The 16068-nt window shown below is 39.8% G+C and overlaps 1 protein-coding gene across 4 annotated transcripts in view; it reads left to right on the forward strand.

The window, feature by feature from the left end:
* The window catches only part of ccser2a (coiled-coil serine-rich protein 2a), a 625227-nt gene that overhangs the window by 556830 nt on the left and 52329 nt on the right, over positions 1–16068 (forward strand). For 2 of the 4 annotated variants that reach the window (XM_059640306.1, XM_059640305.1), the window contains exon 11: positions 6269–6353. The exons of the other annotated variants lie outside the window; for them this stretch is intronic. In XM_059640306.1, the coding sequence (XP_059496289.1) occupies positions 6269–6353 (85 nt within the window). The remainder of the gene's footprint in view (positions 1–6268; positions 6354–16068) is intronic. 4 annotated transcript variants of the gene reach the window in all.

Below are 16068 nucleotides of genomic sequence, written 5' to 3' on the forward strand. Positions count from 1 at the left end.
GGAGCACATGGAGTGCCATTTTAACTTAAATGATTGACGCACACAAAGGCAGAGATATTAATTATTGAAAGCCCAATTCAGGGTTGATGTTGAAAATATTTTTTTCAAGCAGCAACAAATGATAAATGATTGGATTTTCTAGAAGATATGGTGCTAGATGACAGTACCTTGTTGTGGCAGATTAATTTTAAGGAACAAATGAGCTCCATGTTTGCCACGTACCTGAGTTTATAGAGAAATTGAAAGAGTACCTTGACATGAATGCAATTGACAGATTCAGACGACTATGTGCAAACTATCTGGACTGCTGTATATTGTCTAACTTTATTTTTGTCTTACTTGCTGCCCCTTATTGTAAAGTCTTCGTTATGAGAAATATTTTGATGCCCAAAGCTCTATTATAGTCAGGTTGGTCAGGAAGGGAATGCAGACTTCAATAAGCTGCACCTCTGTTGAGTGGAATTAATTTTGCCAGTCCCCTGGAGTTCATAGTAATAAGTTTTCACTCCATTGGATTCTGTTTCCAGAGGAATTTTCTGATAAATTATTAATCAACTGTTTTTCTTGTATTTCTGATCTAACTGGCAGGAAAAGGAAAGTCATGCATTTCATTAAGAACCTGAGAACCCAAGAAACAGGATCAGAGAATAGACTATTCAGCCCCTTGAGCTTACTGCACCATTCAGTACAATCGTGGCTGATCTGAATGTGGTGTCATTCCCATTCTCTGCCTGACATCCTGAGTTTTTCACTCTCCTAGAATTCGAAAATCCGTCTAAAATCAGTTGTGAATGTATTTAATAACTGAGTTTCCCCTACTCGCTTGGGTAGTGAATTCCAAAGATATATAACATTCTGAGTGATCATATTCCATTTGCACCTGTCCTTGATGGATTCGCTTTTATTCTGCATCTATCCTTTCATTATGGGTTTGTCAATGGGGAATGCAGGAGAGTGAAGCAGATGGTGCAGTGGAGTGGAGTGGGATGGGGGCACAGGGAGGAGTCGAGTTCCTATGGTACCAAGTCCCCAGAATCTTTTATATTTCAGTGTGATTGTCATTCGTTCTTATGGCCCATGAACATAGGACCTATCTGCCAACCTTTCCTAATAAGTAAGTACTTTGACCTACATATCATCTCAGTGAATTTTCTCCAAAGAACGTACGTTCCTCCTTAAATAAGATGACCAAAACAGATCTAGATGAAGGAACCAAGGGCGTTGTTGCTAAACTTGTAGATGGCACAAAGATAAGTGGAGGGGCGGGTAGTGTTGAGGAAGCAGAGAGTTGCAGAATGACCTGGAAAGGCTTGGCGTGTAGGCAAATAAGTAGCAGATGGAAAGTGAGAGGTTATGCACCTTGGTTGGAAAAATATAGGCATAGTGTTGTGGGCAAATAACCACAAGTTACCTTTGATTGAGCTACTTGTTAAGAAATCTCACAGACAATCAAATACTGAAACAATAATTCAAACTTTATCGCATGTAGCAGCCAAATATTGGACCTCTCAAGCAAGCAAGTGTAAGCCTGTGACCCCACTTATCTATTATCTGATTATTGGTGAAATCTGGCTAGGACCAACAGTAATCTGTCTCTGGATGTTTTGAGAGATTGGTCCTTCTGCAGTGTTGATCTTTGTAGTTCAGCAGTTGCGTTATTCTGGTTCTCGGTTGTTTGGATTTTTGTCCTTTGGTCTCGGAGCTGACATAATGTTTTTTTTTAAAGTCCTTTCATCCAAATTACTGCAGATCTGCAGTTTTGTCTGTGCAGACCCCAATCCCAGGCATGGCTAATTGCTTTCAATTCCTGTAAACATTTGCCGTTGTCCTTTAATAGTTTATCCCAGACAGAGTTATTGTGTGGAATAGTTTATCCCAGACAGAGTTATTGTGTGGAATAGTTTATCTTTGTTGATTCATTCAGTCCATGAACAGTTGTTAAAGTTCTGAAGTCTATAATATCACAGTACACTATTTTCTAAATGGAGAAAGGATTCAGAAATCTGAAGCACAAAAGGGTGAGAAGCCCTAGTTCAGAATTCTAAGGTTAACGTGCAGATTCAGTTGACAGTTAAGAAGGCAAATGCATTCCTTTTGAGAGGGTTAGAATACAAGAGCAGGGATATGCTACTGAGGCTATGTAGGACTCTGTTCAGACCATAATTGGAATATTGTGAGCTGTTTTGGATCCTGTATCTAAAGAAGGTTGTGTTGGTCCTGGAGGGTGTGCCCAGAGGAGGTTTATGAGAGTGATCCTGGGGATGAAGAGCATGCCATATGGAAGAATGGCTGGGGAATCTGGATCTGTAATCAATGGAGCTTAGAAGAATGAAAGGCGATCTCATTGGAACTTAGAGGCCTGAATAGAGAGAATGTGGAGTAAATCTTTCCAATAGTAAGAGAGACTAGGACCCAAGAGCACGGTCTCAGAGTGAAGAGGTGACCCTTTATAACTGAGATGAGGAGGAATTTCTTCATCAAGAGCGTGGTGAATCTGTGAAACGCATTGCCACAGGGGGCTGTGGAGACCATGCTGTTAAGTGTATTTAAGACGGAGATAGACAGGTTCTTAATTAGTAAGCAAGATCAAGGGTTACAGGCAGAAGGTAGAAGAATGGCATTTTGAGAAACTTATCAGCCACAGTCAAATGGCCAAGCAGACTTGTTGGGCTGGATGGTTTAATTCAGCTCCTACATCTTACAATTGTATGGTCTTCTGCAGTCCTTTAGGTGAAGCCTCAATAATCCCCTGTACTGGTGTAGCAAGGTTTGATACTCCATCCATTTTACACTAAAGTTAAACATATTCACTGGTAGAATGTGGGCATCACTGGCTGGGCCAGCATTAACATTCCCATCCGTAGCTGTACTTCCTAATTTGTGGTGGTGGGAATCTGGAACTCAGTGCCTGTAAAGGTGGCAGAAGCAGAAACCCTCAGAATATTGAAGAAGTATTTAGACGTGCATTTTGCAATGCCAAGGCATACAAGACTATGTATCAAAGTGCTGGAAAATTGAGTTAGAGTAGTTAGGTTCTTGTTTTTGCCAGTGTTAACTTGATGGGCTGAAGGGCCTTTGCAGCTCTATGAATCTATGCTGCTGTTTTAACATCGAATGCAAAATAAAAAGACACTTCTTACTATGCCACACTGCTTTGCATGTTGGTTGAGATGATATGCTCAGGTTATAGTCTTAATATTTGAGATTACAGGGCTGTCACTGAGCCAAACTCTCTCTCATTAATTAGATAGAAAGAAAATGATCACAGCTATGAGGAAAAGGCAGGTGAATGGAATCAGGTGAGTTAATCCCACAAAGAGCCAGGTCAGAGACAGTGGATGGAGTGATCCCACCTGTACAGTAATTATTCACCTGTTCTATGCCACTGTTTCTTTGCACAGTTCAGTGTAATATAGCTTTTATGACAATAACAAATGCCACCAGTTCTATGTAACCAGTAGCTGTTTGTTATAAGTTTTGTGTACATTTTAAATGTAATTTCCAGCAATGTATCTTGTGGATATTTGTTAGAAAATTTGGGTTTCGGAATTTATTCCTCAAAGATTGACAGATAAAGCTATGATAACTTTATAAGATTTTGTGTTCTACTAAATCTTTGAAATAATAAAATGAAAGGTGGTTTTTAAACTTTTGGAAGATCTCTAAAATTATGATGCTTTTGGGTTTGAGATTGTGCAATTTAGCACAGCAGGTTGTATAGGGTGTAGCATTAAAAGACAGCCATGTAGGTTCATATGTTGACCTGCCCCAGCTGAAGGTGAGCCCCTTGCGGAACAGGAGCAGTTGGAAATATTGACATAGCCAATTACAGAACAGTATTTATGGGAACTGAGAAATTACTCCATTTAATGTTGGTGCATGAACAGAGAAACAACAGAATGGAGGGCTATTTCAACCACAAAGTTACTATTTGAAAGTTCACCTGTAATGGCAAAAACAACTCATTCATACCATTGCAGCAGCACCCCCCCCCCCCCCCCCCCCCCCCCCCCCCGCCAAGGTCTGGTAGCACGGGCTGAGAGAGAAATAGAGTTAATGCTTTATGTCTGGTATGACTCCTCTTCAGACTCTTATGAAGGTGGTTGTGGAGAAGTCATACCAGACTGAAAGTGTTAACTCTGTTTTTGTCTCCACAGATGCTTACAGACTCACTGAATTTCCTCACAATTCTGTGCTTCTTATAATGACCATTCCTCTTTTTGTCTTGTCTTTAATCCAAATAACTGCTTTAAAAAACATTCAATATGCTGGGTTATACAGAGAGAAGGTCAGTTCAGTGACTACTAGGTTCTTTTATTTCCTGACTCTGAAAACCTTGTCAGATTATGATCAGATTATTTATTTTCTTTTTGTAAGACCGACCAATTTCATGACTCTTCATTTCTGAAAGCTTCATTGCATATTCACAGCAATACAGGGTTTGGAATCGATCCCAAGCATTATTTTCTGAGTGCATGGCACAGTGAAGCCTGCTCTTGAGATCACCTTCAATAAACTGACAGCTGTCTTTAGAAGCTACTTGTCAAAAAGTACCTAAATAGAGTGGCTGTAGAGAGTGGTGCCATGGGATTGTGTACTAAGGGTTAGCTTAACTCTTTGAGATCTGCATGTTGTTTCTGCATTAAAAATAGATGATCCCAGGACACAGTGAGCATTCACACTGCTGACTGTGATGGTATTATCCATGTTCATGTCCCTGATTGTATGGAATGGAAGCAAGCTTCATGCCCACTAGATAACTGCAATGTGATTTCCAAAAAGACCTGGAATTAAAAGATAGTCTAACGACAACTATGTTACCAACATCAATTGTTATAAAAATCCATCTTGTTCAATAACATCCTTAGGAAATCCGTTCTTATCTGGTCTGGCCCTACGTGTATTTCCAGACCTGCAGCAATGTCATTGACTCTTAATTGTCCTTTGGAATGCCATGGAGCGTGACCAGGTTGAAAACAACTTTGGAAGAACACCAGCTTGCCAGTGACACCCACATCACACAAGAATTTTAAAAAAAACTGTTATACAATTGAGAAATTGTCTTCTGCAGTATTACTATGTGCCATAGGATCATAAAATGCAAATGTGCGCGTGCGCACACACACACACACACACACACACACACACACACACACACACACACACACACACACACACACACACACACACACACACACACACACACACACACATATATATCTTACGCATGTGTGCACATGCATACACACACTGTCTTATGTGTGCATGTGCGCACTTTCACTCACAGACCAGGTAAAGGGAAGCAAATACATTTCTCTTAAAAAGAAACACTTTTCTCCAATAAGTCTTTAGTTCTCGAAGTAAAAGTGATAAGATTTGAGATATTCAACTAACCGCCAGTCTGATGTACTGGCATACAAAGATGGATGTTGTTGAGCATATGCATGTGTTGCTGGCCCCACAATGTGGTGATTTTTTTTTCCTCAGCGACTAGAATGTAAAGCTTGGAAGCTCCTTTCCTTGTACATGCTAATCACTAACTGCTCCACTCAATATCCAAAGTAAACACAGCTGCCTGTCAGTTATAAACCCCTGGCAAGGGGGTCTCATGTAAACAAGCAGTATTTAAAAGGCATGTGACTACCAAATAGGCATTATTAAGAAAAAATCCAAGTTCTTTCACCAAAAAAATTCTGAATTCTTGAAACTGAAATCCACAGAAATGATTAAATATGAATCCTTCGCAACAGGCTGTCTTGAAAAAGCTGGAGATGCTGAAATGGGAGTGCATTTAGCTTGGGATTTGTGGAGAATGGGGTTAAATGGCTTGCTTGAACTGAACTTATTTTGAGATAATCCTTCAAAAGCTATAGCTACTTGCTTCTACAGTATCATTCCACAAAGCTTTTTGAATATTATGCTCATGAACAAAATTCTCAGGCAACTGTTGTACTCTAAACAGGTGTATTTGTGTGGCTAAGGGGAGATTAATGCCATGCTACTTTCTGAGTAGATTGATATTTGATAACTGTAAAAGAACAATGCTATGAGTGAATTATTTTGCAGCATGTTTGTGTTTAAGCAATCAAAACTGATCATCTAGAAATTCAAAGCTTGCAAACAGCTTGGCTAATGCTTGGAGTCCCAGATCCTTTCCCACTATGTCTGATTCTGTCCAGTTACTTCAGCTGTTTCTGACATAATGTGTGTTTGTTTCTTTTTTGTTTGTTTTTACCTTCTTCCCTTCTCCCCCTTTTCTCCTGCACAGACTGAGCCCTCTGCTCCATCCTCCTCTCCCTTGCAGGGCACGTTCCATGGCAGCGCAGGTCCTGTCCAGCCGCATCGTCGACAGAGTGAGTGTGACACTCTATGCTCAGACTCTCACAGCACTCCACAATCAACACTCTACAGTTAGCACAAACTCTCTCTTTAGGTTGATGTACGAAGTAAAAGTAAAGCTTTGACACACTGATGTAGGATTTCTTTTAAAATTGCTCCAGCTTTCAAGCAATGCACGTACTTCTCAAAATTGATTGGTGTATGTGATAAGCTTTTGAAAGATTATTCATTTGGCACAAAGTTCTGCCAGACATAAGGAACAGGGTTATACTTCCATTTCAACTTGGTGTATTGGGACAGTGCAGTCCTTTTGAAGCAAGGACGAACATTCATTTCATGTGAAAGAGCCACCTAATTTTCAGCCTCTAGGAGGTTGATGCACACAGCTGGCTATCTTTGTTAGAGATCCAATCTCACCCATATCTTTGATTAAAGGTGATTGTGATTGTTGATTTAGAACGCCTGTATCAGACATAACTATAAGTTGTAATTTCTCACTCATTGGTATTTGGAGGTCAAGGTGATTATCTGACCGTGAGTTCACGAGGTATCCTTGGTTATATTTCAATTCCAAAGAAAAGTTGAACTCTTACAGTATTGTAATTAAGGTGAAATCAAAATCCTCCATAATGAAGAAAGCTTGAGTGAATCCTGTCTAATTTTCAGTGTTTTTTCAGCTTTAACATCTTCTGAAGCTTTTCAAGGGCAGTTATGGATAGCTGTACATCCCGGCTTTGCAGCATGCTCATATCTCATGAATGAACAAAAGAGAAACTACCTTACTGTATATTATACAATGAGCTGAATGATTAAACTGGGATTGTAGCTCAAATTCATATAGATACACAAGGAGCACAACATGCGTGAGAGGCCGTGGCATGTTGTTGTAGCTGAAATATTCAGACAGTAAATTGAGAGATGACCTGTCAGTTTATAATATACAAAAACGCAGGCTGCTGTCCTGCATGGATTCAGTCAAATAAACTTCAATGTCTTGATTCATCAAATCATATTAGGACACCTGATCTAGCTTGCCATCACTACCTGCTGGCCTAAGCTAAATTGGAAAAGGCTAATGATGGTAAGTAACCATTGAGTTTGTTTATGGGAAAGAATAGCGTTTTCTCAGATTGTCCAATGATTTTGAACTATTGAAGGTAAAATATTGTAGTTTACAATATCTGTCAATTCCCCAATATGCTACTATACTGTATCATATTGTACCATAAACATTAAGTATATAGTATTGTTAAAACCCTGTCAACTCCACTTATGTAAATACCTCTTAGTGATAATTTCTGTTGAATGAGCTGTTTTGTGTATATAAAGTGAATGATTTTTTCACAACACTGTTCAGGTGAGTTCTTTTCTTAAATGAAAATAATTAAGAGGATTATGTTTTGATGTTGGTGCTACTGTACCTATCTCTCTCAAATGTGACAGTTCATGTGAAGTAGCCTGTTGTCTCCAAATTAAATATGGCAGAGGCTTTTAATGGCAGTTCATTGAACTGGGCCTGGCAAAACGCGGTCTGCAATAGCAGCTGTGCCCCTTTTAAGTAAGTAGCATTTCACAAAGCAAAAGCAGTTTGTAATTTTCAAGATAACAAAGTGCGTAGCTGGATGAACACAGCAGGCCAAGCAGCATCTCAGGAGCACTATTTTCATGCATGTGTTAACTGAATAGTTTGAGCAGCTTACCTATGTTAGACTCTTTTCAGTCGAGAGTTGCACAGTTTGTCATGTTTACAGCTTTATTTGGTCAGTCTGAGCCAACTCTTATGCATCCTTCTTTCTATCATTTAGTGTCAAATTAAAAGGAATAATATTGTTGATAATTTCAGCCAAACATCTGTTTCACTGATCTGCAAAAATATTTTTCTTGTCTACAAGTGTTTTTGCTGGGAGCAGAAACTAATTATGATGCTTCAGAATCTACAAACCAAGAAATCCACATCTTTACTGAATTTATTTTTTTTGGAACTCCGAGTTGGGGAGTGACACATATCTTATGTAACCTTTGGGAGCACAGTCTTTGCTCCTGAGTGCTTCTGTCTTTTTTTTGAAAATGACACTCCCCTCTCAAGAGCTTTGTTGTAGTCTGCTCAGTCTCTGAATTAATTGTCTTCCTCCAATTCTATCTGAGGCAAAATTGTGTCTTGTGGCTGGTATCTGTGACATCCTGTCCTCTCCCTCTGTTTCTCTCAATTATCAGATCATAAGTGCATCTCAAAAAATCTCTCAGTCTCAGGTTCCAAAAAAAATGGGATCCAGTACCTTGTTTGACACAGGCAGAATGTGTACCTAAATAAATGTATTTCCAATTAATGCAATAATGGGCCGTAAAAATACTCAGCAATAACGATAAACATGTAACACTGAAATTTTCAGTGTTTTTTATTCTTTCAAAATATAATTTCAGTTTGAGATCAGCATACATAACCAGCCCAATATTTTGTTCTACTAGTTTAATTTTGCTCAAGAATAAATGCATGAGGTTTACTCATTTTGATGCACATTTCCTTCACAAATAAAACTTTGATCATACAGAATGCAGTTTGGAGCGCTAATAACCTAAATCTGGAAAGTATTTATGTTTCGGAGTTCATTTGGAAGCATGAACAGTGCTTAAGGAGCTGAATGCCGTATTCCTGTTCACTTGTCCTAACTGCTTATTAGTGAATTGCGTTGCATTTTGGAAAGCATTTTATGAAAACAGCAATGCAAAGATATTCCCATATATGGTCTGTAGTGGGGAGTCGTAGCTATCGCTTGAGAAATTTTGTGGTCGAATTTTGCAACATTCATGCTAATCTGAAGCATTGGCTTTTAATTCTGCCGTAATCAGGAGTTCCCACTCGTGGTGCTCCTGACATTAGTCCAGGTCACAAAATATCAAATGCGGAATCTAAGGGACATAGAGTCATAAAATATAGAAATAGGTCCTTTGGCCCACCGTGTCTAAGCTGACCAACAAACGCCAAACAACACTGATGACATTTACGTGCAATTGGTCTAAAGCCTGCTATCCCTGATATTTTAAGTGCTCATCAAGATGCTTCTTAAATGTGGCAACAGTACCTGCCTCCACCCCCCTCACAGCACTTCCATATTTCTGTGACCCTCTTTTTTTTTTTCTCAGATCCCCTCTAAACTACTTCCTCCTCATCTTAAACTTTATGTCCTCTGGTCTTATACGTATCTACTATGGGGAAAAGATTCTCACTATCTACTCTATAAACCTCTCATAATTTTTTATGCCCTAGTCAGATCACCCCCTCCTCCCACCTCAGCCACCCCTGCTCTCAGGAAAACGAACCCGGCCTATCCAATCTCTCCTCATAAACTGGGATTTTCCATCCCAGACAACACCCTGGTGAATCTCCTCTGCCCCCTGCCCTGTGCAATCTCATCCTTCCGATAGTGTGCTGGCAAGCGGAGGCTGACCAGAACTGCAAACAGTATTCCAACTGTGGCCTAACCAATGTTTTATAAAGTTGTAACAAGTCTTCCTTGCTCCTATGTTCTATGCCTCAGCTAATGAAGGCAAGCACCCCATATGCCATCTTCAGCACTCTGTCTCCCTGTGTTGACACTTTCAGGGATCTGGGGACCTGTGCACCAAGGTCCCTGGTTCCTTAGTACTATCCTACCAAGCATTTTGTAAATCCTTTCCTTATGAGACCTCCCGAAATGCACCGCCTCACAGTGATCAGGATTAAATTCCATCTGCCATTGCTCTGCCAATTTACCAGTTATCTTAAAATCAGTTACTACAAAAGGTTAGAGCCTGTCATAAAGGATGTAAAAGTAGAACATTTAGAAGTACCCTAATAGAGTCAGCATAGCTTCATGAAAGAGAAATCATAGCTGATAAATTCATTACAGTGTTTTGGATGTAAGGATAGATGCAAGGCAACCAGTAAATGTAATATATTTAGATTTCTAAAAGGTGTTTGATAAGCTACTACATTTCAGGCTACTTGGATAAGATGAGGGCCCATGGTGTTAGAGATAATGTATATGCATGGTTGGAGAATTGGCTAACAAGCAGAAGACAGAGGGTTGTGATAAAGGGACATTTTCAGATGGCAACCTGCAACTAGTGGAATGTCACAGTGATTAGTGCTGGGGCTGCAATTGCTTACAATATAAATGAATGAGTTGGATGAGGGAAGTGAATGTATTGGAGCCAAGTTTATGGATGACACATGAATAGAGAAGGCAGTTGGTGAGAATGTCACAAAGACTCTGCAGAGGGATTTGTTGACGGATTGGATGAAAATTGACGGATGGAATATGATGTGGGAAAATATGACAGTATGCTCTTTGGCAGGAAGAAAACAGGGGCTGCACATTATTTAGATGGAGTGAGACTGCAGAAAGCTGCAGCACAGAAGGATTTGGGGGTCATCATGCATAAATCACAAAAAACTATCATCTGAGTTCAGCTGGTAGAAGAGGGGGCAAATGAAATGCTGGCCTTTATTTTGTTGAAAATGGAGTATTTAAAAAAAAGCCTTGCTAAAACTAAGTATAGCACTAGTCAGACCACACTAATACTGTGGACTGCTTTTGGCCCCCTATCTAAAGAACAACATACTGACATAGAAGGCCAGTGAAAGTTCATTCGCAAGGTTGATCCTGGACATGGAAAAATTCTCTTATGGGGAAAGGTTGAGTAGGTTGAGTTTGTACTCCTTGGAATTTAGAAGCATGACATGTGGCCTTATTGAAACATAAAGAAGGCAAATAGAATGTTGGCCTTCATTGCAAGTGGTTTTGAGTATAGGAGCAGGGATATGTTGTCGAAGTTTCACTGGGCCTTGGTAAGACCGTACCTAGAATATTACGTGCGGTTTTGGTCTGCTTTTTTTGAGGAAGGATGCTTTTGCTCTCGAGGCGTGCAGTAAAGGTTTACCAGGCTGATTCCAGGGATGGTGGGACGAACATTTGAAAGGAGATTGACTACGTTAGGATTGTTTTTGCTGGAGTTCAGATGTATGAGGGGGGATCTTATAGAGACTTGTAAAATTCTAACAGGACTGGACAGGGTAGATGCAGGGAGAATGTTCCCAATGGTGGGTGTGTCCACAACCGGGGTCACAGTCTGAGGATTCAGAGTAGGTGATTTGGGATGGAGATGAGGAGACATTTCTTCATCCAAAGAGTGTTGAGTCTGTGGAATTCATTACCACAGGAAGTAGTTGATGCCAAAACATTGAATGTATTCAAGAGGTGACTAGATACAGCACTTGGGGTGATTGAGATCAAAGGTTATGGGGATAAAGCAGGGTTAGGCTATTGAGTTGGATGATCAACCATGATCGTGAAGAATGGTGGAGCAAGCTCAAACAGCCGAATGGCCGTCTCCTGCTCCTATCTTCTGTGTTTCTTTATTCTATATGAGATTCGTCGGGAGCTTGACAGGGTAGATGTGGAGAGGTTGTTTACATTTGTGAGATAGTCTAGGACCAGAGGACATAATCTCAGACTGAGAAGTTAACCAGTTAAGGTAGAGCTGAGGAGGAATTTCTTCACTTTGAAGTCAGTGAATCTGCAGAACTCTTTACCTCCAAGGGCCATAGAGGCTGTGTGTTAAGTATATTCAAGATTAAGATCAAAAAAACCAATAGATAAAGGAATAGTACGAAATGCAGATGCTGGAGAATCTGAGATAACAAGGTATAGAGCTGGATGAGCACAGCAGGCCAAGCAGCATCAGAGGAGCAGGAAAGCTGACATTTTGCGCCTAGACCCTTTCTCAAAACTCGCTAGACCCTTTCACTTCTGAAGAAGGATCTAGGCCCGAAACATCAGCCTTCGTGCTCCTCTGATGCTGTTTGGGCCTGCTGTGTTCATCCAGCTCTACACCTTGTTATAATAAATAAAGGAGTCAAGGATAATGGGGAAAAGTGAGGAAAGTAGAGTTGACAGAGCAGTCCCGATGGCCTGAATGGCCAACTTTGGTTTCTGGGCCTTCTGGTTTTCCTGATGTTTGTAGCTCCGTTTCCTACTGCCTAGCTAACAATGCCACTGAATGAGTTAGTCATTATTTATTTTACAAATGAAGCCTTTAATTAGAATTTACTGATTGTGTTTAAGGTGAAAAATCATTAAAATGTCAAAAAGTGTGACTCAAGAGCTTGGAAATGACAAGTTGGGACACACTGACTTTGCTTACCACCTCCTCACCACAAATTCATGAGATACGTTTACAATAAGTGGCAATCTATTTAGCTCAACACAGTTCCCAAATTCGGAAAGTCAACCTCTTTCCTTTCCTCTACAAGGAGGATTGGACCTACTTCTTAAATTCAGAATTTTCATCTCCACTAACTTAAATGAAGAAATTCATATTGTCAATCCAAAATTTTTCCTTATCTAATTTTAATCTGTGCTTCTTGTCCCGTTGTAAAGACTCAGTTTGCCATAATATTCTGCATTCAATTTCTGTACCATTTAATCTCATAGATAATTCAATAAAACCATGATTTGCCCCATCTGTAACAACTTTCCAGGACTAATTCTTTTCACAGAATAATAGAGTCATACAGCTGTACAGCTCGAAACAGACCCTTCGGTCCGACTTGTCCATGTCAACCAGATATCCTAAATTAACCAAGTCCCATTTGCTGGCAGTTGAGCCATATCCCTCTAAACCTTTCTTATTCATATACCCATCCAGATACCTTTTAAATATTGTAATTGTACCCACCTCCACCACTACTTCTGGCTGCTCATTCCAAACACTGTCTGCATGAAAAAATTGCCCCTTAGGCCCCTTTTTAATCTTGCCCCTCTCACCTTAAACCTATTGCCAAGGATCATATTGTGGCTGCTTTCCCGAGTGCCTTCCTCTGCCTTTTTAACAAGACTTGAATGCAGTGACCAAAGTGTGGGCTGACTAGGAGACTAAACACTTTGGGCAAGCTGTCCTCTGAATTACACTCTGCTCTTTTAGTTATTTAGTTCTCCACTTTGCTGCTTTGTTGATTGTTGCGAATGATCACATTTTAATTAATCTGTCCATACTCAACCCAGTTCAGTCTTAATCGTTTTGACATAAATCCTGAAGTATTTATGTTGCCGATTTTTGTTTCTCTTAGTACGTTGTGCTGCATCTCCAGCTTTTGTTATTTTACAGTTGAGGCAGATGCTGTTCAAAGGCTGTAAGCTTTGCCATGGTGAGGAGCTAGTCATGTTGCTGATGTACTTAAGTGAGGACCTGCGATAGCTACCTACCTGTTTAATGTGGAGAGAGAAACAGAGTTAATGTTTCAAGCCCAAAAACTCTTCTTTGGAAATGAGTCACTGTCTTGAAGAAAAATCATGGGATTCAATGTTAACTGTTTCTTTCTGCGCAGATGCTACCAGACCCTTTGAGTTTCTGTAACTTTTCTTTTAATTTCAGATTTCAGCATATGTAGTATTTTGCTCTTACCTGATTATTGTTTCAATTTGGCAAAATATTTCACGTCTAATTCATAGTTGTTCCCTCAGCAAGTGTACCTTCAATTTACTTTAGGCTTGGGTGTGCAAAAGAATATAGTTTTATTATCAGGACTAAAGGCACAGAATCATGCCTGGTCCTGGACAGAGCACATTATGAATTTGTGTTATATTTGATCTTTGGGTAGGATGTGGGATAGACCTGAAAAGGATAGCCCAAACCATTAGTTGCTCACTCTTTTTATCTCAAGTCTTGCCTGTCATAAAGTGCCTCTAGTACTTCCCTTCATAACAATGGGCATCGCACCTTAAAGTAATTCTTTGTATGTGAAGCTGACCAAGAAAATTGGAAACATATTTGAAGACGCTTATGTAAGTATACATCTTCCCCCTTCCTTTGCTCACTTTTGAGAGTCATTATATTTCTCAAAGACAGAAAATATTGTGGATGGTAATTGGTGGTTATAAGCATTTGAGATTTTAGAAAGTGTAGGAAGAAATTCTCATCTTAGTATGATAGTAAATGTGATACAGCGAGAAGTGATTTGTTCATTTGAACCACTAATGTTTGAACTGGAAGTAAAGTCAAGATATTCAAAAACTGACAGCCTAGCTATCCAACTGGGCTCAAGTGAAAGGAACCCTAGAATGAAAATTGTGGATTAAATGAACTGGATGGTTTAAGAGCCCTGCGGAGAAAACTTTGAAAATATTAGGACAAAGGCCCTGAAGAAGCATTGTTTATATGGCTTATGATATACAGTTGATTAAATTTCAGGATAATAGTTTATTCAAAATCCATAATATCTGTAAAGAATCTGATAATTTAAAATTTTATAATAGCTGAGGAAGCTGCAGGCTGTCTTGTATTCTTTGGCAAATGTGGCTTAAAAGTCTGTTAAATCAAAGGCAAAAGAAAGAGGCTCAACAGAAAATAGTAAAAGAAATTACCATTGTCAGCAAGGGAGAACCTAAGTATCTCCCCTCGAAATTCCATAGTACTACCATCACTGAATCCCACACTATCAACATCACAGGGGTTACATTGTCCAGAAAGTGAACAGAACCAGCATATAAATACTGAGGCTAGAACAGCAGGTCAGAGGTTAAAAAATCTGAAGTGAGTGACACACCTGACTCAAGTGCCTATTCACCATCAGCAAAGTACAAGTTAGATGCTCTTTGGAAAATTTTCCACTTGTCTGCGTGGGTTTATCTCCAGCAACATTCAGGAAGTTGGTTGGAGATTGCTTGATTGGCACCCCACCCACTTTCAAATGATCTGAATTGACGACTGAATTGTATACTAGCTACAGCATGAGCTACAGCAATACACCCACAAGGCTTCTCTGACTATAGCTTGTTAGAAATGTTGGTGCTGCACTGGAACAGCGCAGCCAGGGGAATGGCAGGTTTTTGAGTACACATGTCCAGTACTATTCCAGGAATGTTGTCAGGGCCCACAGCCTTTGCAGGATCTAGTGACTTCAACAGTTTCTTGATATCACATGCTGTGAATTGAATTGCCTGAAGTCTAGCATCTGTGATTTCAGATGTATTGGGAAATTTACCACCAACTTGGATACTAACCTAAAAATTAAGAATAGAGTAGACCTTAGCGACTTATTGGCTACTCCCCATACAGCCAACTCCTTTCCTTCTGTTAGATCAAGATCTAATTTCAAACTCTCAAGTTTGCACATAATTTCCAGAGCTGCGTTTTTTTTGTTTTTTTTCTATTCCTATTTTCTGTGTTTGGAATGGTATTGAAATCACTCTGTCAAATTTGCGCTTTCTTCAATGTCCTTGCACAGCTTATTTCACTATCCTCCGTCTTATCGGTTGAGAACATAGATGGTTTGCTTGACTTCCTCACTCCGTTTCACGTGTTCTGTTTTCCTGGTTAAACCCCACTTGAAATAGATTTGGGTGCCACACCTTAGGGAGGATAGATTGGCCTTGAGGGAGTACACGCCAGTGTGCAAGAACAATATAACGTAGGTTTGCAAGAATGGTGCGAAGACCGTTAATTTGTTAATTATAGAAATTAAGCCAGTTTTTACTAGAATTCAGAAGGTTTAAGGGGTGATCTGATTGCAGATATAAAGATTTTAAACAGTAAAATATCGTAGATATGGAAACTATTTCCACTGATTGGGCATTCTAGAAATAGGGGCCTTTTTCTGAGAATTAGGGCCAGACTGTTCAGGAGAGGCGTTAGAAAGACTTCTGCAGACAAAGGGTGGTAGACGTTTGGAACTCTCTTCCACAAAGTGAT

Source organism: Stegostoma tigrinum, chromosome 37, assembly GCF_030684315.1.
Source record: "Stegostoma tigrinum isolate sSteTig4 chromosome 37, sSteTig4.hap1, whole genome shotgun sequence".
Lineage (NCBI taxonomy): Eukaryota > Metazoa > Chordata > Chondrichthyes > Orectolobiformes > Stegostomatidae > Stegostoma > Stegostoma tigrinum.